Raw genomic sequence first — 24,939 nt, forward strand, 5'->3', positions numbered from 1 at the left:
AACTGAAATGAGTGGTCTTTTTTAGTGTTATAAGGTATAACGTGTTATAAACGCAGCTTACTGTATTATGAATATATAGCTTGTATCATCAGAGTCGTAATTATGTATTTTAATAATCGATGGTATGGTAGCTCAGTGAAGAAATATTACAAATGTATATAGTATTTGAATAAACCTCTCCAGTGTTATTCTGCGTTACAGATTCATTGGTTTGCCAGGCTGGTCAATAGAAACAAATGTGTACATCAGCTCCAACTAAAAATACCTGGAACGTTACCCTGTAGTTTATTATGCCAGAAGACATTAAATCTGACTTTACGATATCACGGTTTTCGTGTGAATTATGCATTGCAAGTGTTTTGATGAAATTGAAGGTATGTACATCATCCATAGCCTGAGAATAACGTTTACTTATTAACTTGAGAAGGATATACGATCGGCCACTGTTCAACATCGGACATAACATTAAGACATTAAGCATGTATGCCAATTTTAACAAATTCTGTTTGTCCTGCATACATTTACTGTACCGCTTAAGCATGTAGTTCTTATATCATTTGTATCCAGGTATCCAAGGTCAAGGTCAAGGTACAGGTCATCCTTGAGGTATTAGCTCGAAAATATCATGTGTTCCGCCGAACTTGAGTATTTAAGGTATATAGGCTCGGTACGTCTTCTGTTCGCACTATCTTGAAGAGTCATGTAGTCTTGCCTGAAGATTTTGTGATCAAAGACCACATTTAAAGTAATCAAAGTAATCACATATAAAGAACCATTTTCTGTAATTTATCAACACAAAAACCATGAAACATGATGGTGGTTGAACAGTCCACTGATTGCTGGCATAAGAGGTGGTTGGCCTTTCAAATGATAACTGGCATAAGGGTTGGTTGAACAGTCAGTTTGTTACTTGCATAAGAGGTGGTTGAACATTCAGGTGGTTACTGGCATAAGGGGTGGTTGGAAAGTCAGTTTGTTACTTGCATAAGAGGTGGTTGAACATTCAGGTGGTTACTGGCATAAGGGGTGGTTGATCAGCCAGTTGGTTACTGGCATAAAGGGTTGGTTGAACAGTCAGTTGGTTACTGGAATAAGAGGTGGTTGAACAGTCAGTTGGTACTGGCATAAAGGGTTGGTTGAACAGTCAGTTGGTTACTGGCATAAAGGGTTGGCTGAATAGCCAGTTGGTTACTGGCATAAGGGTTGGTTGAACAGTCAGTTGGTTACTGGAATAAAGTGGTGGTTGAACAGTCAGTTGGTTACTGGCATAAGGGGTGGTTGAACAGTCAGTTGGTTACTGGAATAAGGGGTGGTTGAAAGGTCAGTTGGTACTGGCATAAGGGTTGGTTGAACAGTCAGTTGGTTACTGACATAAAGGGTTGGTTGAACAGTCAGTTTGTTACTTGCATAAGAGGTGGTTGAACATTCAGGTGGTTACTGGCATAAGGGGTGGTTGAACAGTCAGTTGGTTACTGGCATAAAGGGTTGGTTGAACAGTCAGTTGGTTACTGGAATAAGGGGTGGCTGAACAGTCAGTTGGTACTGGCATAAGGGTTGGTTGAACAGTCAGTTGGTTACTGGCATAAAGGGTTGGTTGAACAGTCAGTTGGTTACTTGCATACGGGGTGGTTGAACAGTCAGTTGGTTACTGGCATAAGGGGTGGTTGAACAGTCAGTTGGTTACTGGCATAAGGGGTGGTTGAACAGTCAGTTGGTTTCTGGCATAAGGGGTGGTTGAACAGTCAGTTGGTTACTGGCATAAGGGGTGGTTGGACAGTCAGTTGGTTACTGACATAATGGGTGGTTCAACAGTCAGTTGGTTACTGGCATAAGGGGTGGTTGAACAGTCAGTTGGTTACTGGCATAAAGGGTTGGTTGAACAGTCAGTTGGTTAATGGCATAAGGGTTGGTTGAACAGTCAGTTGGTTACTGGCATAAAGGGTTGGTCGAACAGCCAGTTGGTTACTGGCATAAGGGGTGGTTGAACAGTCAGTTGGTTACTGGCATAAGGGGTGGTTGAACAGTCAGTTGGTTACTGGCATAAAGGGTGGTTGAACAGTCAGTTGGTTACTGGCATAAAGGGGTGGTTGAACAGTCAGTTGGTTACTGGCATAAAGGGGTGGTTGAACAGTCAGTTGGTTACTGGAATAAGGGGTGGTTGAACAGTCAGTTGGTACTGGCATAAGGGTTGGTTGAACAGTCAGTTGGTTACTGGCATAAAGGGTTGGCTGAATAGCCAGTTGGTTACTGGCATAAGGGTTGGTTGAACAGTCAGTTGGTTACTGGAATAAAGTGGTGGTTGAACAGTCAGTTGGTTACTGGCATAAGGGGTGGTTGAACAGTCAGTTGGTTACTGGAATAAGGGGTGGTTGAAAGGTCAGTTGGTACTGGCATAAGGGTTGGTTGAACAGTCAGTTGGTTACTGACATAAAGGGTTGGTTGAACAGTCAGTTTGTTACTTGCATAAGAGGTGGTTGAACATTCAGGTGGTTACTGGCATAAGGGGTGGTTGAACAGTCAGTTGGTTACTGGCATAAAGGGTTGGTTGAACAGTCAGTTGGTAACTGGAATAAGGGGTGGCTGAACAGTCAGTTGGTACTGGCATAAGGGTTGGTTGAACAGTCAGTTGGTTACTGGCATAAAGGGTTGGTTGAACAGTCAGTTGGTTACTGGCATACGGGGTGATTGAACAGTCAGTTGGTTACGGGCATAAGGGGTGGTTGAACAGTCAGTTGGTTACTGGCATAAGGGGTGGTTGAACAGTCAGTTGGTTTCTGGCATAAGGGGTGGTTGAACAGTCAGTTGGTTACTGGCATAAGGGGTGGTTGGACAGTCAGTTGGTTACTGACATAATGGGTGGTTCAACAGTCAGTTGGTTACTGGCATAAGGGGTGGTTGAACAGTCAGTTGGTTACTGGCATAAGAGGTGGTTGAACAGTCAGTTGGTTACTGGCATAAAGGGTTGGTTGAACAGTTAGTTGGTTACTGACATAATGGGTGGTTCAACCAACCCTTATGCCAGTAACCAACTGACTTTTCAACCACCATGTCAGATATGTCAGGGGTTGCGTAACAAAGTTCTTTGTGTATATATTTGAACAACCACACATCAAATACGAAATCACCAAAAATTATGAAATGTACCTAGGGAAGAGGATCGTGTGGTAAGTGAATATGAACAGTTTACAAGGTGGTTAAATCCATTGATGTCACCAAGGATTTTCCCAGTTGCATGTAACCAAATGCAGCGTATAAACTCCAAATGATACAGTATATATGCTATCAGGCTATTTCTCCACGCATAGTCGTGTAACGTAATGGTGCTCTTAAAAGAGAGGCGATCGGGTTGCCTAGGTGTTAAAACAGTCAGTTGGTTTCTGGCATAAGGGGTGGTTGAACAGTCAGTTGGTTACTGGAATAAGAGGTGGTTGAACAGTCAGTTGGCACTGGCATAAAGGGTTGGTTGAACAGTCAGTTGGTTACTGGCATAAAGGGTTGGCTGAATAGCCAGTTGGTTACTGGCATAAGGGTTGGTTGAACAGTCAGTTGGTTACTGGAATAAAGTGGTGGTTGAACAGTCAGTTGGTTACTGGCATAAGGGGTGGTTGAACAGTCAGTTGGTTACTGGAATAAGGGGTGGTTGAAAGGTCAGTTGGTACTGGCATAAGGGTTGGTTGAACAGTCAGTTGGTTACTGACATAAAGGGTTGGTTGAACAGTCAGTTTGTTACTTGCATAAGAGGTGGTTGAACATTCAGGTGGTTACTGGCATAAGGGGTGGTTGAACAGTCAGTTGGTTACTGGCATAAAGGGTTGGTTGAACAGCCAGTTGGTTACTGGAATAAGGGGTGGCTGAACAGTCAGTTGGTACTGGCATAAGGGTTGGTTGAACAGTCAGTTGGTTACTGGCATAAAGGGTTGGTTGAACAGTCAGTTGGTTACTTGAATACGGGGTGGTTGAACAGTCAGTTGGTTACTGGCATAAGGGGTGGTTGAACAGTCCGTTGGTTACTGGCATAAGGGGTGGTTGAACAGTCAGTTGGTTTCTGGCATAAGGGGTGGTTGAACAGTCAGTTGGTTACTGGCATAAGGGGTGGTTGGACAGTCAGTTGGTTACTGACATAATGGGTGGTTCAACAGTCAGTTGGTTACTGGCATAAGGGGTGGTTGAACAGTCAGTTGGTTACTGGCATAAAGGGTTGGTTGAACAGTCAGTTGGTTACTGGCATAAGGGTTGGTTGAACAGTCAGTTGGTTACTGGCATAAAGGGTTGGTCGAACAGCCAGTTGGTTACTGGCATAAGGGGTGGTTGAACAGTCAGTTGGTTACTGGCATAAGGGGTGGTTGAACAGTCAGTTGGTTACTGGCATAAAGGGTTGGTTGAACAGTCAGTTGGTCACTGGCATAAAGGGGTGGTTGAACAGTCAGTTGGTTACTGGCATAAAGGGGTGGTTGAACAGTCAGTTGGTTACTGGAATAAGGGGTGGTTGAACAGTCAGTTGGTACTGGCATAAGGGTTGGTTGAACAGTCAGTTGGTTACTGGCATAAAGGGTTGGCTGAATAGCCAGTTGGTTACTGGCATAAGGGTTGGTTGAACAGTCAGTTGGTTACTGGAATAAAGTGGTGGTTGAACAGTCAGTTGGTTACTGGCATAAGGGGTGGTTGAACAATCAGTTGGTTACTGGAATAAGGGGTGGTTGAAAGGTCAGTTGGTACTGGCATAAGGGTTGGTTGAACAGTCAGTTGGTTACTGACATAAAGGGTTGGTTGAACAGTCAGTTTGTTACTTGCATAAGAGGTGGTTGAACAGTCAGTTGGTTACTGGCATAAGGGGTGGTTGAACAGTCAGTTGGTTTCTGGCATAAGGGGTGGTTGAACAGTCAGTTGGTTACTGGCATAAGGGGTGGTTGGACAGTCAGTTGGTTACTGACATAATGGGTGGTTCAACAGTCAGTTGGTTACTGGCATAAGGGGTGGTTGAACAGTCAGTTGGTTACTGGCATAAAGGGTTGGTTGAACAGTCAGTTGGTTACTGGCATAAGGGTTGGTTGAACAGTCAGTTGGTTACTGGCATAAAGGGTTGGTCGAACAGCCAGTTGGTTACTGGCATAAGGGTTGGTTGAACAGTCAGTTGGTTACTGGCATAAGGGGTGGTTGAACAGTCAGTTGGTTACTGGCATAAGGGGTGGTTGAACAGTCAGTTGGTTACTGGCATAAGGGGTGGTTGAACAGTCAGTTGGTTACTGGCATAAGGGGTGGTTGAACAGTCAGTTGGTTACTGGCATAAAGGGTTGGTTGAACAGTCAGTTGGTTACTGGCATAAAGGGGTGGTTGAACAGTCAGTTGGTTACTGGAATAAGGGGTGGTTGAACAGTAAATTGGTACTGGCATAAGGGTTGATTGAACAGCCAGTTGGTTACTTGCATAAAGGGTTGGTTGAACAGTTTGTTGGTTACTGGCATAAGGGGTGGTTGAACAGTCAGTTGGTTACTGGCATAAGGGGTGGTTGAACAGTCAGTTGGTTTCTGGAATAAGGGGTGGTTGAACAATCAGTTGGTTACTGGCATAAGGGGTGGTTGAACAGTCAGTTGGTTACTGGCATAAAGGTTGGTTGAACAGTCAGTTGGTTACTGACATAATGGGTGGTTCAACAGTCAGTTGGTTACTGGCATAAGGGGTGGTTGAACAATCAATACTTAACTGACATAATGGGTGGTTGAACAGTCAGTTGGTTACTGGCATAAGGGGTGGTTGAACAGTCAGTTGGTTGCTGGCATAAGAGGTGGTTGAACAGTCAGTTGGTTACTGGCATAAAGGGTTGGTTGAACAGTTAGTTGGTTACTGACATAATGGGTGGTTCAACCAACCCTTATGCCAGTAACCAACTGACTTTCAACCACCATGTCAGATATGTCAGGGTTGCGTAGCAAAGTTCTTTGTGTATATATTTGAACAACCACACATCAAATACGAAATCACCAAAAATTATGAAATGTACCTAGGGAAGAGGATCGTGTGGTAAGTGAATATGAACAGTTTACAAGGTGGTTAAATCCATTGATGTCACCAAGGATTTTCCCAGTTGCATGTAACCAAATGCAGCGTATAAACTCCAAATGATACAGTATATATGCTATCAGGCTATTTCTCCACGCATAGTCGTGTAACGTAATGGTGCTCTTAAAAGAGAGGCGATCGGGTTGCCTAGGTGTTAAAACAGTCAGTTGGTTTCTGGCATAAGGGGTGGTTGAACAGTCAGTTGGTTACTGGCATAAGGGGTGGTTGAACAGTCAGTTGGTTACTGGCATAAAGGTTGGTTGAACAGTCAGTTGGTTACTGACATTATTGGTGGTTCAACAGTCAGTTGGTTACTGGCATAAGGGGTGGTTGAACAGTCAATACATAACTGGCATAAGTGGTGGATGAACAGTCAATTGGATACTGGCATAAGGGATGGTTGAACAGTCAGTTGGTTACTGGCATAAGGGTGGTTGAACAGTCAGTTGGTTACTGGCATAAGGGTGGTTCAACAGTTAGTTGGTTACTGACATAATGGGTGGTTGAACAGTCAGTTGGTTACTGGCATAAGGGGTGGTTGAACAGTCAGTTGGTTACTGGCATAAGAGGTGGTTGAACAGTCAGTTGGTTACTGGCATAAAGGGTTGGTTGAACAGTCAGTTGGTTACTGACATAATGGGTGGTTGAACAGTCAGTTGGTTACTGGCATAAGGGGTGGTTGAACAGTCAATTAACTACTGGCATAAGTGATGGATGAACAGTCAATTGGATACAGGCATAAGGGGTGGTTGAACAGCCAGTTGGTTACTGGAATAAGGGTGGTTGAACAGTCAGTTGGTTACTGGCATAAGGGTGGTTGAACAGTCAATTGATTACTGGCATAAGGGGTGGTTGAATAGTCGGTTTGTTACTGGCATAAGGGGTGGTTGAACAGTCAGTTGGTTACTGGCATAAGGGGTGGTTGAACAGTCAGTTGGGGCATAAGGGGTGGTTGAAAAGTCATTTGGTTGCTGGCATAAGGGTTGGTTGAACAGTCAGTTGGTTACTGGCATAAGAAGTGGTTGAACAGTCAGTTGGTTACTGGCATAAAGGGTTGGTTGAACAGTCAGTTGGTTACTGACATAATGGGTGGTTGAACAGTCAGTTGGTTACTGGCATAAGGGGTGGTTGAACAGTCAATTAACTACTGGCATAAGTGATGGATGAACAGTCAATTGGATACAGGCATAAGGGGTGGTTGAACAGCCAGTTGGTTACTGGAATAAGGGTGGTTGAACAGTCAGTTGGTTACTGGAATAAGGGTGGTTGAACAGTCAGTTGGTTACTGGCATAAGGGTGGTTGAACAGTCAGTTGGTTACTGGCATATTGGGTGGTTGAACAGTCAGTTGGTTACTGGAATAAGGGTGGTTGAACAGTCAGTTGGTTACTGGCATAAGGGTGGTTTAACAGTCAGTTAGTTACTGGCATATTGGGTGGTTGAACAGTCAGTTGGTTACTGGCATAAGGGGTGGTTTAACAGTCAGTTAGTTACTGGCATAAGGGTTGGTTGAACAGTCAGTTGGTAACTGGTATAAGGGGTGGTTGAACAGTCAGTTGGTTACTGGCATAAAGGGTTGGTTGAACAGTCAGTTGGTTACTGGTATAAGGGGTGGTTGAACAGTCAGTTGGTAACTGGTATAAGGGGTGGTTGAACAGTCAGTTGGTTACTGGCATATTGGGTGGTTGAACAGTCAGTTAGTTACTGGCATAAGAGGTGGTTGAACAGTCAGTTGGTTACTGGCATAAAGGGTTGGTTGAACAGTTAGTTGGTTACTGACATAATGGGTGGTTCAACCAACCCTTATGCCAGTAACCAACTGACTTTTCAACCACCATGTCAGATATGTCAGGGGTTGCGTAGCAAAGTTCTTTGTGTATATATTTGAACAACCACACATCAAATACGAAATCACCAAAAATTATGAAATGTACCTAGGGAAGAGGATCGTGTGGTAAGTGAATATGAACAGTTTACAAGGTGGTTAAATCCATTGATATCACCAAGGATTTTCCCAGTTACATGTAACCAAATGCAGCGTATAAACTCCAAATGATACAGTAAATATGCTATCAGGCTTATTCTCCCACGCATAGTCGTGTAACGCAATGGTGCTCTTAAGAGAGAGGCGATCGGGTTGCCTAGGTGTTAAAACGTTCGCTTGTCACGCCGAAGAACCGTGTTCGATTCCCCACAGTGTTACAATGTGTGAAGCCCCGCCGTGAAATTGCTGGAATATTGCTAAGAGCCTCTTAAAACTAAACTCACTAACTCGCTCACTTAAACGCTCACAAACATTCGATACAATAACTGGCAGTAGAGAATAAATAGCAAACAATGAACCTAATAGTTCCTAATAATCTCAACACATACAGTTGTAGCTAAGCAATAATGTGGGCAGCACTAACCACAGCGGCAGGCGAGACACCTTATCCCGTGTGATGCGCCACGTGCTGGTCTGTTCTTGCGATGTCCTGAAGCCAGATGCAGTAATCTATGCTACATGTAGTTGTACCTATTGTATGCGCTGGCCTTTGTGGAAGTCAATACCAATCACTCGGGATCATTTCTACCTTAACTGTACGAGACATAGCCCAAGAGGCCATTATTCAAAACATGGCATGACCGATGGTATTTATTCACTACATAAAAATCGATAAAAAAAATAAAATATATATAAAATCGTTGCTCGTTGTTCTCAAAATATCTCACCTCCTGCCACCCCCTTAACATACAAAACATGCACACACAACACACACCAAACACACTACACACACATTGTACACCACATACACACAAACACTTTATAACCTTTACGCGAGATCTGTTATTGATTTTCATGCCGTACATAGTCGATGATGCAGATACGAATCTCCACTAAAATATTTACGAAGCATATTGGTCGACCATGAGAGCCGGTAATGGCCTTCATTATCTACTTATATATCATCTACTGGTGCAGTAGGAGCTCTTCTGTTGAAGGGGTTCTCTCGATTTTATCTATAAATAAAGTATTGCAATTGAATGGACCTGGAATATGCTGTTTATATTGCTCATTCACGTTAAGATATATTCAAGCCTCTCCAGCATGTGCTGTCTACAAGTTTTGCAGGAGATTCCAGCTTGCCCGAACGTTTCTCATGGAGCCATATGGATCCTGCTCAAAAGTTCTTCGATCGGGGTGACAACGTTCAAGATTTTAGTGAGTAAGTGAGTTTAGTTTTACGCCGCACTCAGCATTATTCCAGCTATATGGAGGCGGTCTGTAAATAATCGAGTCTGGACCAGACAATCCAGGGAACAACAGCATGAACATCTATCTACGCAAATGACATACGATGACATGTGTTAACCAAGTCAGCGAGCCTGACCACCCGATCCCGTTAGTCGCCTCTTCCGACAAGCATAGTCGCCTTTTGTGGCAAGCATTGGGTTACTGAAGATCAATCATAACCCGGACCTACACAGGTCAAGGTTTTAGTGAATCTTTCCAAAATCACCATGGTAAACACATTTTAATTTCCAAATTTGATGCATCTGCGAAGGAAATCATGTACGAAGCAATTAGAAGTGTGACGATACAGAAATTTCACGATACGATATGTATCACGGTATCTTGGAACGATACGATTCGATTCGATGCATATCACGAAATGCTATCTTCAGTTATGTTCTTTAAAAAATCGTCCGGGTTCGATTCCCCACATGGGTACAATTTGTGAAGCCCATTTCTGGTGTCCCCCGCCGTGATATTGCTGGAATATTGCTAAAAGCGGCGTAAAACGTCAGTTAAAAAATCGTATTTTGATAGCAAGTGACACTGTTTATTTTGACATAACCGTCAATATCTAGTGAAAATTAACAATTTTAAGGTCAACGATACGAAAAAAGCGTATCGATATATTTATCGTTAGATGAAGTATCACGATTATCGATACTACGATATATCGTCACAGCTCTAGAAGCAAGTCCCTATTTGGACACCCTATTTGGTGTATAGTTCCTGTGTTTTCTCAAGTGACAGCTTGACATGTCTGTGTGTTTGTGACGGGTACTGTCCCAGAAGCAGGGTACTATCACAATTTCATAGCGAATCATTACCACAATCCTGAAAGAAAATCAGAGCTAAGTCCGTTTAATGAATAGTAAGCATGTATTTCAGAATCACTATTAATCCAGTTCACCGATGGCCCCCGTCACAAACACACGAAAGGCACGTCAAGTTGACACCTCGAAGGACAAATACGCGTATAATAATAATATATATATATATATATGCAGTATATATATTCACTAGCTCATCGCAAAAGATGACTATGTGACAAACCGACTCTGTTTTGTTTTATCATCTCATGTCTAAATACACAGAGCAGCTATATTTCATTTTGCGCCATTTTGTGAAAATTGAACTATTTTTAAAAAGTCGAACATAGCCCTTACATGTCTATTTATTTACCTTTACCTCACCTGGGTTGACACATATATTCAATATTTAACAAACATGCCTGAAATAGCATGAAATCGACTGAGGTAGCACACTAAAAATATTAACAGATAAGCTTTTACTGAGTGCAAACCAATATTACCTGATCAGATCTACCTGGAAACGATTACACCCTTAACGCTCAACATCACTCCAAGACAAGTTGGTTACTATTTATTGAGAAACTAAACACTTTGTGCAAGTTATGAATAAAACAAATCGTTATAAGAAATGGCTCACGGTTGAAACGGAAGAACCTCCATCAAGACAAGATGATCTACACAGTTAAATAAATACCGTATCTTAGTAACGTCACAATTTGAATATAGTTGCATGAAATTAATTATTTGTTTATTATTTATCAGTCATATTTACTTGAAAATGAACGTAAACGTAAAACTACAAAATTGAAGGCAATAACTTAAAATTAATATTTTGTTGTAGTCAACTGTAACAAATTCTTGAGATGATTGTTTTTCTGTTGATTAACGACAGAAAGTATTGACGCTATAATTGTTATGCGTCATCAGCCTAATAGTAATACATTTTGCCATCTAGTTTTATCTTAGGTGATGTCATTTATTTGATGTATTCTATGACAGAAACATATTGCTATTCCGAAACTAAAACCAAACCGTTTCGGCCTTGTAATTGATAAGAGACTGGTCACGTGGTAATATTTGTACATCCTACAAGTTAACACGCATTCATTTGGGATTTTTCCCCTTGGATCTGATGGGTGTGTTTGTAACTCACTGAAGAATATGGTGTCATATAGGGCATTTCTACTTTCACTATTGCCGCTGATGATTCTTTCTAACCCATTGTGTTACAACATTTCACTGAAGTTACCAGTACGTAACTGTGAGACTACAGATGACTTCCTTATTAGGCAGTGGCAGTCAGATGACCTTGCGCACTGTGCCTCTGACTGTGCTGCCAATGGAAACTGTGCCAGCTTCTTCTACAACTTCATCACCAGGAACTGTCGGCTACATCGCAAAGAGTTGCCTGCCCTTGGCTACGGAACGGCTGACCATTCTAACTGGATCGCTTATGATGTTCCAGGTAAAACATGACCAGTTTGTCAAAATCATTCATGCCATTTGCCGTAATGTTTATAGAATCGAATTAACTATTACAACCTTCTGCCGTCATGAAATAAAAATATGTGTATGTAAAGGTGTCATGTTCGTCCCAAATCGTTGAATGGTCTCTGTGCCAGTCGCATTTTCACTGTTTGTTGATAAGTCAGACTTTTGTATGTTTGTTTGTTGTTTTGCGCCGCACTAGGCAAGATTCGACGGTCTGACAAACCTGAACCTGAAACGCACGCACGCACGCACGCACGCACACCAAGCAAAAGACACCAAGAAAAAAAACCCGGCTTCTTTCTCGAACATTTTGAATCCAGGAACAAGTAGATGTAAAAGATAAGTGGCCGTCAGATGTTAAAATCGGAACGGAGCATAGAGTTTCTCAGTTGAAATATTGGGGAGTGCGGCATAAAACAACGAACAGCCTAACAAACAAGCTGAACAAACAGTTAAAACCGGTCACGTTTCTACACAGGGTGGGACCACCCTTGCAATTTAGAACAATGACTTCTCATGAGAACAATCGCTTGCCTTACGCCACATGTCTCTAAGACAAGGACAGTTCTTGTTAGAATGCTTTGGGCAGGAACTTGCGACCATTATATATAGATTGTAGGGACATTCATAATTTATGGCTGGGGGTAAGGGTGTCTGTGGGTGTGGGTGTGTGTGGGGAATGTGATGATGATTTTAAGGGGGTCAATCATTTTGTTTTTGGGAGGTACGGGGATCAACAATTTTGTACACATGTACAAGGGAGTGTCATTGACTTTGTACATGACGAGCGGGCGGGAGAGGGGGGAAGTCACTTACTTTGTACATAAATTTTAGGGGGTGTCATTCACATTGTACATGCTTCTCCATACAAAAAAATCAATTTTATCCCCGCTAGCCATAAATTATGTAGCCTGTACAAGTGGTGATGAAAAGGTTACGGCCACTAAAGTTGGGGTACGCGTAGTCATGGTTTCACGGTCACGGCGTATTTTGGCTTTCGTAATTTACAAGAGTGAGTATGGTTATATACGGCTTTCAGCAACATTCCGCATTATCAAGGCGGGGGACACAAGAAATGGGTTCCGTACCCATTACCCATGTGGGGAATCGAATACGAGTCTTCGGCGCTGCGAGTGAAAGCTTTAACTACCTGGCTACCCTACCGCCCTGTAGTCTGCAAGATACCGAGTGAAAGGCATGAGTCGATAGAGCACCAACTGAAACGACTGGGAAGGAACGCTGTAAGGAGAACATGGATAAGTAAGGAACATGACAGTTTAGACATCGCTTCCAGCGCCACGCGGCTGAGTTTTCTTTTGAATTTCACGAACGAAAGTGGCTTCTGTTATGGCGATGACACTCTCCTCAATTTACATGCATCATTTCACGTGGTACCACGTTGCCTTGCTACGAATGCCATGTGTGACTGATGGCTGTTCCTGAAAATGTGGAAACATTAAAATGTTACCATTGAAAGTGTGGTTCGCGTCTTCGGCTTCCAGGCGTTCAGCGCCTTCAATACTCAACACATCTCTTATATACTGTTGTCATTAAGCACCGGAGTCACCAAATGCTCCCACACAAGATCCAGTAGCAACAATTGAACGTTCAGAAAATAGCGCTTACTATAAAATGCGCTGCTGCCGTGGCTATATTTAGTACTGACTGACTGACTGACTGACTGACAGACTGAGTTTGGTTTTACGCCGCTTTTAGCAATATTCCAGCAACATCACGTCGGGGGGACACCAGAAATGGGCTTCACACATTGTACCCATGTGGGGATTCGAACCCGGGCCTTCGGCGTGACCAGCCAACGCTTTAACCATTAGGCTACCCCACCGCTCCGCTATATTTAGTAAACAGATTCTGTCAACTTTCAATATCATAGGTCTTATTCAGTGTCATTCCTGCTTGAGATAAAAGATCACTAATACGATATTATGAAAAACTGTTAGTCCCCACGGTCCCTACTAAGGTCCCAAATTTGGTTGCTTGCGATCGCTTGCCCCCCTTATTCTGTGTTAGTAATTGCATGGCATTTTAAATTACTTTTAAAAATTTTTTAAAATGTGATCATCTAGATATTACTCTGTCATTCGATGACAGAATTGTTATGCAACATTATTGTAGAAAGTTGTCTCGTCACGATATGGCTGTCATATTACTGATGTGACGTTAAGTGTTCCTTCACTCACTCAAAGTTCATTTTACTAAATTGTCCCGTAACTACTCGAAATTCATTACGTAACTATCTTATTAATAACGGCATACCATATAATTTATTCCGAAAAAAAATACGCATTAAGATTACAATATGAAATTAAAAAGTTCGAATGAATTAGTGCAACGTTGCATTAAATCGACTCTCGCGCCCTCAAGCGAACCCCACAGAGTTATGTCCCTTGGAACACTCTTTACAAATATCCTATAACGCAATATGTGATTGAGGCCAGTTTGGCAAGCACCGACAACACCGCGTGCGACAGTGTTCGATGTATGGAGCAATCGTTTACATTCCATATTTGGCAAGAGTTCTCTGTTCGGAAGCTGTTCCCCTCGAAGTTTCAATTATATATATACATATTGACAAAAAAGCGTGACATTGTGCCTTTAATGCGAGTACCCGGGTACGGTGCAGCTATGTAACGTGCTAAGGGTCCCGAATAAAAAGGGGTCAAGGTTCGAATCCTCACTCCTGTGTCATATTGTTGTTCTTGAAAGAACCCAACAATGGACATGTGTATCTATGAATTATTGGATAGGAAATACCGTTCGTGAATATGGAATCAGTATCAGACAAAATAACGTCTAACCCACCATAATATACAATGTTTTTTCAGATCCCACAGGATGTAGAGATACAGACGGGTATGTATTGTACAAGCTTACCAGTCTGTGCTACAAGGTCCATACAGAGGAGAAGGATTGGGATCAAGCTCGGAGTGTATGTCACAGCGAGAACGCTGAACTCGTCACCCTCCAAACAACTACAAGGAAAACTGCCATTGAAAGTGTGGTTCTGCATGGTAGGTACATTCTGCTCCAAACAATTCCGTTTTACATCAATGCATGACTGTGGGTTAAATTTAGGATACAGGTTGAACTAGGTAAAATGCAATATCTAAATATACTGAACATCATTGAAACCGCACCACCTGTAAATTTGAAATATGGTAATAGGATTGTTTTGAGAGTGAAAATGAACGTTGGAAATGTTGTTAATAACACAACAGACAATACATAATGCTGTACCGTAAAGAAAGGATTGCCCGAACACATCATGGAACACATCACATGACAACAACAAAATTCATGCACAACACATACGATGAGCACAAACTGCATGTCTAAAACATGCTGATTAGGGGTATAAATGACCGTCGGCAAAACATGTTCTCATTTTAGCTGTACCTCCCCAATAAAGTTTATTTTGCAATGCCAAGATTGTCAACAGAGGAACGAGAACGGGCGTTTGGCATGTTGCAGGCTGGCACATCAAGCAGGATTATTGCCAGATGATTTGGTTGCCATCATTCCACCATCATAAGACTTGCCAAACAAGACCAACAAACAGGAACCGCCAGGGACCGCCAACCTCCTGGCCAGGCACGTGTTGCCGCCCCTAGTCAAGATCGAGAAATTGTTCGGCGCCATATTCGGGATCGTAAGTTGCCGACTTCCAGAACAGCCAACGCTGTCCAAGACCGACGTGGTTTGATTAGTGCTTCCGACGTCCGACGCCGTCTCCGTGCGGCAGGATTATGGTGTCGACGCCCTTATGTTGGACCTATCTTGACTGACAGACATCGATGTGAACGCCGACGATGGGCTGAACACCATCGTTTGTGGTTGTGACGACGTTGGCATGGTGTTGTGTTCTCCGACGAGTCACGTTTTCACGTTGCGAAATGCTGACGGGCGTCTACGGGTATGGCGTCGACGGGGAGAACGTTACCATCAGCACTGTGTTGAGCAAACAGATCGGTGGGGTGGAGAAAGCATTATGGTGTGGGGAGTGATCAGTTATCATCACAAAACCGCTCTGGTAGTTTGTCGTGGCAGAGTGAATGTTCTTTACTACCGTGACACCATTCTTCAGAACAACGTCGTTCCCTTCTTTAACCAACATCAAGATCTGCACACATTCCAGCAGGACAATGCTCGAGCGCACACTGCACGTGTTGCAACACAGTTTCTGGCAAACAACAACATTCCTCTACTTCCATGGCCTGCATTATCACCAGATTTGTCTCCCATTGTACACTTGTGGGATTACATCGGCCAACGCCTCTCACGTCGCCCACAGATCAACAACTTTGGGAAACTTGATACTGCCTTGCAACAAGAGTGGAATGCATTGCCTCAAAACATTATTCAGAGACTCATCAGTTCAATGAGGAGACGTTGCACAGCTTGTGTTGCTGCTAACGGTGGTCATACACGTTACTGACTTTCCAATTTGACTCCATCTTTCTTTCATGGTCAGCTGAATTAAAACTTCACTGTTTTGCTGGATTGGTTCTTGTTTCTTTTCTTTACCAATCATTGGACTACAAAAGTATGGAAAATTTACACCGATTGCTCATTTATGCTCTTGGAAATCCAAACTAATACAAGTGGTGCGTTTTCAATGATGTTCAGTATATATCTGAACTTAACAGTATCGTCGAAATCGATCCGCAAAGGCTCACAATCCATGCACAGGTCAGCTGCTGAAGATCTGGGTTGCATTTGGTCTTCAGCAATCCATGCTTGTTAAAATCCATGCTTGTTGGTCAGGCTCGCTGATTTGGTTTGCCTCATGCCATGACTCGCTGACTTGATTGACACATCCCATTTGCGTAGATCGATGATCAAGCTGTTGATCACTGAATTGTCTGGTCTAGACTCGATTATTATAAGACTGCTGCAATATGGCTGGAATATTGGTGAGTGCGTTGTAAAACAACGAACTGATTTAACCCAATCACTGCATTGTCTGCTCCAGACTATTTACAGACCGCCGCCAAAGAGCTTGAAATTGGCTTAGTGCAATTAAACAACAAACAAACACACCTGCTGAGACAGCATGGAACCTCTGCACCAGAAAATGTGGTTCTAGTCTAACCTGTGGGAAGACAGATAAACGATTTATGTTGAACTTAGTAAAATACAAGTCCCTCCATTTCTCAATAATATAACAGTTATAAGCCTCAAAACCTCTGCCATCTTCTTACACTTGGCATGACAACAGTTACTAGTCTGGACGATGTGGTTTTAGACGGATGGTCTTCTGTTCCCTTAGGCTTCCCATACTTTTGTCAGATTTTTCAAGACCTCCAGCTCCTTCCTAACTATTTAGGGAATAACGAGAGATACTGTTGGCATATTCGTCTACGGCGCCGCAATTCGCTGAATCCTGTGATTGCCGGTTTCGACGCCATTACTTTCCGACTGTTTCTAAGTTTCGTTCACGTAGGCTTCACCAAAGTTACAGAAGTCTACAACATCCGCTCTGTGGTATGAGAACCGTATAGAACCGTTAAAAGTACTGTTAATTCCAAACTCCCTCAATAGCCGGATTTAATGAGTAAATCCAGTTTTAGATCTACAATATGAAACAGACGAGGTGGTCTTACTAGTGACCTTTGTTTCTGGTTCAGGTGGGAGAAGCAATGGAAAGGAAATGGTTACTGAACCAGGTAATAAGTATACCTTCACTTCAAGTTGAACGTCCTGGCCAATTTACCTCGTTTCGACTTTGCAATACCGAAATTCCGACCGATAAACAAACAGTCGAGAAAGACATGGAGCACCATTCGTGCATAAGAGGATGCATAGATCTTCCCTAAATGTCTTTGAACCCTCAACCCTTCTTGCACCAGATGATCAGAACCATCAGTTCAGCCCCTTTTTAGTTCCCCCATCATGTCCATGTATGCCTCTTAACAATGAGTGGCCTTTCTAATATCGTGTTTCATCTTCTTTGAGTGGCATTTATATTGTATAAAGTAATGTAACTTCTTTCTTGAGATATCGGACAGCAGTGAATAATCAGTATATGTATTAACATCATATCTTCGACTTTGAGGCATGGTGCTTGATACAACATTTATAAATTTATTATGCAGTGTTGTACATTTCATCTTGTTCATCTAAGCAATCTTACAAATTATGTACTCTTTCAAATGAAAATCTGCTATTCCTTCCCCAGGCATATTCATTTTGAAGTATGAAGTATGGTTTCCATTTCCGGAACTATAAGTTTACAGTATCTATTATGGATTCTATTAGGAAACTAAGTTACCCAGTTTCCATGAATTGATACCAACTGGATGCCATGATGGTCAACTTCATGCCAAACAGTATAATGATAAACCGACCTTCCAATCTCGTGTACAATCTCAATTGTGAACCGGGAATCAGTCCATAAAAGAACCAGGCGGAAACCAAGAAACAACATAGCAATGTGATGTACCAAACAGCAAATCACTACACAGATATCACTATGACGGTAAGCAATGAAACTCCAAACTGTAAAATGTCGAAATATTGTTTTGGTTGTAGATTCATACTGTATATATTTTTTCAGGTGATTCTGATAATGTCTTGTACCTTGGCGGCAGAGACTATAATGGTGATGGCACATGGAGATGGATCAACGACAATTCGTCCATATCCTGGGCAGCGGACATAGCATCGGATAACGCCAACTGCTTGGGAATCACATTCGCAGATAATAGGCTGGTGTACGAGGGGCATGACTGCGATTCGGATAACCAATTCATCTGCGAAAAAGGTTTTTAAGGTGTTCCTGTCTATCACAACTTTTAGTTTAAAAAACCCAGTTTGTTCGTTTGCTTTTTTGGTGGCAACTGTGTCATTCTCACATCATTTGTAGGGCTGGCTAAAAGTATCGATAATCGAAAATAAGAAAAATATTTATGATTATCGATGTGAAAATTGTGTTATCGAAAATATCGTACATTTAATTTCGTGACTGAAACAGGTTTTACATTTCTCGCACAATATAAAAGTTTAGGTTTGCTTCTAAATAATGATCAGGACGCCCTCGACGACACACAATATCAGCATAAACATATTTTGTGTCTCCGTCATGATGATGGAACAGCAATTAAGGTTAGACTGAGTGATTACTGTCTACAAATGTTGGCAGGTCTACTTCACGCTTGTCCTTGACATTACCCTTCCCTGTCAGCTGACAAGATCATGGCAGTGTGAAGTCAGTCTCTAGCAGATAATTTGATCACATCACTCATCGTTTTGAGCATCCTTCAGGATTCGTGATGCAATGAACGTTTTAAACATGGTTTCATCTAACTGAAATCAACGGACTTATTTCTATACGAATTTTGTTTATGTGCACCTGTACTTGAGCTCACATGGTCTCGAAATAAAAGCGACATATTTATAAAAACAATCTCTGCGAAAAGCAGAGTTGATTGGACTATATCATGAGCCAAGCATTTATTTGTTTCAGCAGTCTTACAGCTGTACGGCGTTGTTTGTAAACAAATCGAGTCTGGACCAGACAATCCGTGAATGTCACCATGCGATACGATAACAGAGCATGTGTTTATTAATCAATTTGAAATAGTGATGACACTAGGTGTTTGCGGAAAGATGCGCGTATCCTGCCCCACTGGACACACGCGTCATAAACATGTGCAGAGTCAAGTCATCTGTTTACCTGAAATAATTCGGGAACGCAAGTGAAAATAAGGAATTGCATCGGACATAACTTTTGTCACTGATGCATCACTGTAAACAGAAGGAAGTACATGCTCGATTAATGAGGATTTCTCAGACATGTCTAGAGTGTGCGTGCTACAGGCAATCCACCTCCAAATCACATTGCGATTTGTAACAAGTCCAATTCTTCAAGGAGACCTGTCTGCTGGTACTGGGCAAATGCTACCTGTTGATTAATCAACGGTATCGTATTGCCAAGAAACACCAACCTGACCTGAAAAAAAGTTGTCCATAGTGGACATTCGATATGTCAGCACTATCACTGTGAAAACAATGTCATTTGCCACGCTTGGAATGGATCACTCTCACTGATACAGGGTAGATAGTCTGGATCGGTCACGCCAACATCAATACCTGAGTGCAGAGAGGGAGACGGTCTTTAAGTTCCTTCACGGAAGGCAGATAGCACGCATGTGGCAACTGAGCTATTCTTGGTCATTACAATGCCTGCAACAGCTAAGAAAAGTCTGTGACAAGAACACTTAAATGAACTCAAGAATGATATTGTAAACCTTCAAAAGATTGTTCAGAAGGTGTACTTGGTAAACAATTATGTAGATAAATTCTGTTAAACAGGGTTCCTTCTGAAGACAAGAGAGTTGAGTTCAACGTCGGATTCATTATAATACCACTAAAAGCAACGTTCATATAAATGTGTCTGTCTGTTTGCGTGTGCATGTATGTCTGTGTCTGATTGTCTGACTGTCTGCGTCTGTGTCTGTCTGTCTGTCTGTGCATTTGTGTCTGGGTCTGATTGTCTGACTGTGTGCCTCTGTGTCTGTCTGTTTGTCTGTGCATGTGTGTCTGGGTCTGATTTGTTTTTTTATCTGTCTGCATGTGTGCGTCAGTGTCTGAGTGGCTTTCTGCCTGTGCGTGTGTGTTTGTGTCTGCCTCTCTGTGTGTGTCTGAATATCTCTCTGTCTGTGTATGCTCTTGTCTGTCTGTCTGTCTGTCTGTTTGTAAACGTGCACCAGACTGACCTTCACGTATGTGATACAATGCGGCAGTTGAACATTGATGAACAACTCATGCACGAGCGTGGCCGACCAACGCTTGTTTCGTCCCATCAAGTAGCATCTTATAATGTATTTGGATTTGACGAAAACGAGGATCGAACCTTCCACCCTCTAGGCAGAAGCTTCATCTACTACTCCATGGCCTCAGCAGAGACTTCACAATAGCTCCAAAGTAACATTGAATGTTAAAATATTTATACGGTACGTTGACACGACGAGACGCCACCGTTTCACTCACTCACTCACCACAATCCGCTATTATGAACATTTTGTGAAAATGACAAATGGTATTTCTCAAAAATAGACAAGAAATAAGTATAACATTTTAGGAAAAGAGGAAAAAGGGAAAGTTTTAAATCGCTACTGCTGACGATAATACCTACAATTCTGTCATCTATCACTGAATAATAACTGATTGTCAGAAGCATATGTATGTTTTCTGCAAAACTGCCAGATGATAATGCCGGTGGAGCAGATTCCTGGAAGCACCAGCTCCTTCAGCCATAAATCAACCACTGTAAATATACTCTCCCAAAAAAAGAAACGCATATAGGAATTTCAACTGTATTTTTATGTTCATTTTGAAACATCATGTAGGCTTTATGAGCCAATGAAATATAGCAAAATTGCACACTGGGAATGCAGACTTATCCGTCATTGGCACCAACTCGAGGAAAGTCAGTTTGAGTGTCACATGGAGACGTGTGGTGGTCTCAGAATCTCTTGTTGCCCAATCGCAGCCCTATCTGCCTGTAGTGCCTGTGCGAGTTGCTGAAGAGTCTGGGGCTGAGGGTTACGGCGTCGCACCCGTCTGTCCAGGGCATCCCACAGATGTTCCATCGGGTTTAAGTCCGGTGATCTTGAGGGCCCAGGGGAGCACATTGATGTTGTGGTTCTGGAGGAAATCTTTAGTGTGACGTGCTGTGTGGGGCCTGGCATTGTCCTGTTGAAACTGTACAACTCCCTCTGGCGATCAATGATTGGAAGGAGGTGTGGGCGTAGGATTTCGTCACAGTACCGTTGAGCTGTCAGGTTGCCCTGGATCATCACCAAATCACTTCTCCTACGGCAGGTGATCGCTCCCTACATCATAACACTTCCCCAGCCGAATATGTCCACCTGGGGAATGCAAGCGTCGGCGAAACGTTCACGTCGACGTCTGTACACCCGCATTCTTCCATCGCGTCGTTCCAATAGAAATCGTGATTCATCACTGAACCACATTCTATGCCAGTTCGGTAGGTTCCAGGCCTGAACGTTGGTGCACCATTGAACTCGATATCGACGATATTGTTGTCGAAGCACAGGGCCAAATTAAGGTCTTCTGGCACGTAAACCAGCCTCTCTCAACCTGTTCCTGACGGTCTGTGGAGAAAGCCTCCTCAATCCGGGTATTTGTCGAGCGGTTCTGGTCGCCGTAGCTGTTCGATGACGAAGGTGATGTTCCCGGATGTAGCGATCCTGCGCCGCAGTGGTCGCTTGAGGTCGCCCACTACGAGGGTCATCTGCTACCGCATTCTGCCAGCGATATCTCTCCCAGAGCCGTGAAATGGTGCTTTGGTGAACATTCATGCGTCGGGCAACTGCACGTTGAGACTGGCCAGCTTCAAGCAAACCAATGGCGATATGACGGTTGGCTTCACTTAGACGTGGCATGTTGCGTTCGTCAACAATATTTCAAATACAGTGAATAATCGACAGACAGCGATCAACCTGTGATACCCATCATTGAGACTATCTGATCCCCAACTTTCACGTGCATTGCATGTGAATTGTGTATTCTGTGACACTACACGTCGAAATTGAAAATCATGCTGTTTGATACGGGTATTTTAGGGATGGTGTGTTTTGTTGTGATGTTTCAAAACATAAACCCCATAGGACTCATAAACAGAGCAAAACCTTTTGTAAAATGAATCACGTTTTAATTCATTGCTACATGAAATTGCTATTTTCATTATGCGTTTCTTTTTTGGGAAAGTATATAAGGTTATTCAAGGCCATCAACAAGTGGTTTCACTGACCGACCTACCAGGAGAGATAAGTTAGGGGCAAGTTTGTTTCTGACAGGATATTCATTTTCGTGCAGATTCACCATTGTCGCATGAGACAGAAGGATGCCAACAACAACAGCAACAACAACAACAACAATTCATTTTTTCAGCGCCCTTATATCCAACTGATGTCCGACAAAACGTACTACAGCATGAGCATGTATTTAAAAGATGGTAGGAGAGCGATTAGAAAAAGCCGGATAATCCTTCTCCACCGATAGCATCCGTCACAAACACATGCAAAGGCAAGTCAATTGTTCAACTAAAAACACACTGCAACTTTGCATGCAAATTATAGCATCAAATTTGAATATGTCCTCCGTATATCTACCCTAAAACATTGACTGAGCGATACTTTTAAGTACGTGACAGTTAGCTGGGATTCGATCCGTATACACGATGGCTTTGTAATAAGGGTAGATATTTCTTGCTTTTCAGATAAGACTAAAATCTTCACACTTCGCCTGTGTAAATGTGCACTGTGTATTCTTATTTAGCATACGTTAATACAGACGCGACCCTCGAGAGGTCAGAGTCAGAATTGATCTTCAGCAACCCATGCTTGTCGTAAAAGGCAACTAAGGAGATCGGATGGTCAGGCTCGGTGACTTGATTGACACATGGCATCCTATCCCAATTAGGCAGATCGATACTCATGCTGTTGACATTGAATTGTCTGGTTCAGACTCGATTATTTACAGATCGCCGCGAAGAAGCTGGAATATTGCTGAGTGCGGCGTAAAACAATGAATAAAACATGTCTTTGTTGCGTTTGTCATTGCAAAGTTACCGGTTTTTACTTGTGGTAATCATTTCATATTTGGTTACATAGCCATTTCAACTATTAACCCTGTGCCATGGTGCCTCACTGCATACTTTGATAAGCGACAAGCATGTCTGCGTGTGTGCTTGCGTGTGTGTGTGCGTGCGTGTGCGTACGTGCGCGCGTGTGTGTGTGTGTCTATCTGTTTGTTGCAGACATCAATTTTGACGTCAAATAGTAGGCAACCCGTCAGTTTAAAAATGTCATTGCAATATTGAAGGAAGTGCCATTTGCAAACAGTTGTCATGGCAATGGTTTATCAAAAAAGATTAGAAACAAAAATGGCCAGCCTGAGGAGCATGATCAAATTAGCGACTGACGCCCAAAGACTCCCACCTGTATGCTTTCTGTCAAATACTTTACGTGAGATTCCATCCGAAACCTGTAAGGTTGCTCCAGGGGGAATAGACAATACAAGAACGCTGATTGTGCAGATAGGCAGCTTAAATTCCCATTAGTTTTTACTGATTGGCTCTTTGATGTTGAACAAAACGTGAAGCTTCAAAGTAAGTGGAATGACGTTGAAGTCTTAACGCATGCTAAGGCTTTGACATTTTCTCCAGTGACGGCGGTTGACGTTAGCGACAATGTTACTCTTTAAAGAGTGGGAACGATGCACACATTCAGGTTTGGTTGAAACCCGTGATCGTCCTGAACAGAGATGAAATTGTGCGATCACAGCCTCATGGATGCACCATTAAAGATTGTCATGATATATGTAATCAAATAAAAGTTGACGCAAAATACCTTTATTTTTTGAAACAAGATGAAGTATTAGAACTGGTTAAAGTGGATGTTAATAAATTTACAGAGTTCATCTCACATCGGTAGTATATTCTAAATCCCTGTAATGATGTGATCTTCTGAACTAAAAAGGCCAGAGTTACCATTCTTTGATTACGACGTAACTGGTGTCAAGGTGGCTAAAGTACGAGCAAAAGAATCCGGAACATGTTCACGGTAAGAAAACAAGGCGTCCAAACAATCTTCTGATTGTGAGGAATGTTTTTGGAATCGTCATGTAGTAATCTGACTATATCAGACTTATGTTCTCAACTTTCTATCAGGTGCTGGTCTTTAAGATACAAGTCAAATTTTGTTAATGAGGTAAGTGGACTGAGGTGAACATTTGTTGTTGTTTAAAGGTCATCTGATTTGCGGTACCGTCAAATAGATGGTAGTGTCATTTTCAGATATATTACTCACCTTATTTTTTATGTTCAAGCACTTACTAGAAGCAAAAATCATCCTTCTAATATTGCTACTAAGTCAACGTGGCGTCGAATCCAACACAAACGGTATTCACTCACAAGTTGTTTGTTATTTTTCGGAATTTGTGTGCGTTCCTTGGAACAAAGGCTGTGAAAGGAAAGTCAATCACTGTCAGTTTCCTACAGTTTCAACTCCAGTAAAATAGTGTTAGATGTTTAAGAACGTTATTTACGCTCAGGGGCGTTGAGACATTTAACGGAAAGAGATTTCGATGCACTTTGATCTTTACTCACAGTTTCTATACTTTGAAAAGAAAACTGTTTCTTTATAAAGCATGCACTATTGATCCCTTTTCTAACTGCTGAAGATGACATATGAACTGAATTACTGTTTCAGCGTTAAACCAAACTCATTCAAGATTCATATGGTTACCGCGTCGGAATATG

The 24,939-nt window shown here is 42.3% G+C and overlaps 1 protein-coding gene across 1 annotated transcript; it reads left to right on the forward strand.

Annotated features, from left to right (window-relative positions):
* The first annotated feature begins 7,984 nt into the window (after nucleotides 1-7,984).
* On the forward strand, nucleotides 7,985-18,422 carry LOC124276711 (snaclec VP12 subunit B-like). Its single transcript, XM_046712355.1, has 4 exons — nucleotides 7,985-8,010; nucleotides 11,432-11,607; nucleotides 14,477-14,662; nucleotides 18,208-18,422. The coding sequence occupies exons 1-4, from the start codon at nucleotides 7,985-7,987 to the stop codon at nucleotides 18,420-18,422; spliced, it is 603 nt and encodes a 200-aa protein (XP_046568311.1).
* Nucleotides 18,423-24,939: the final 6,517 nt, after the last annotated feature.

This window comes from Haliotis rubra, unplaced genomic scaffold (assembly GCF_003918875.1).
Source record: "Haliotis rubra isolate DU_JTF1 unplaced genomic scaffold, ASM391887v1 Scf2117, whole genome shotgun sequence".
In the NCBI taxonomy this organism is placed as follows: domain Eukaryota; kingdom Metazoa; phylum Mollusca; class Gastropoda; order Lepetellida; family Haliotidae; genus Haliotis; species Haliotis rubra.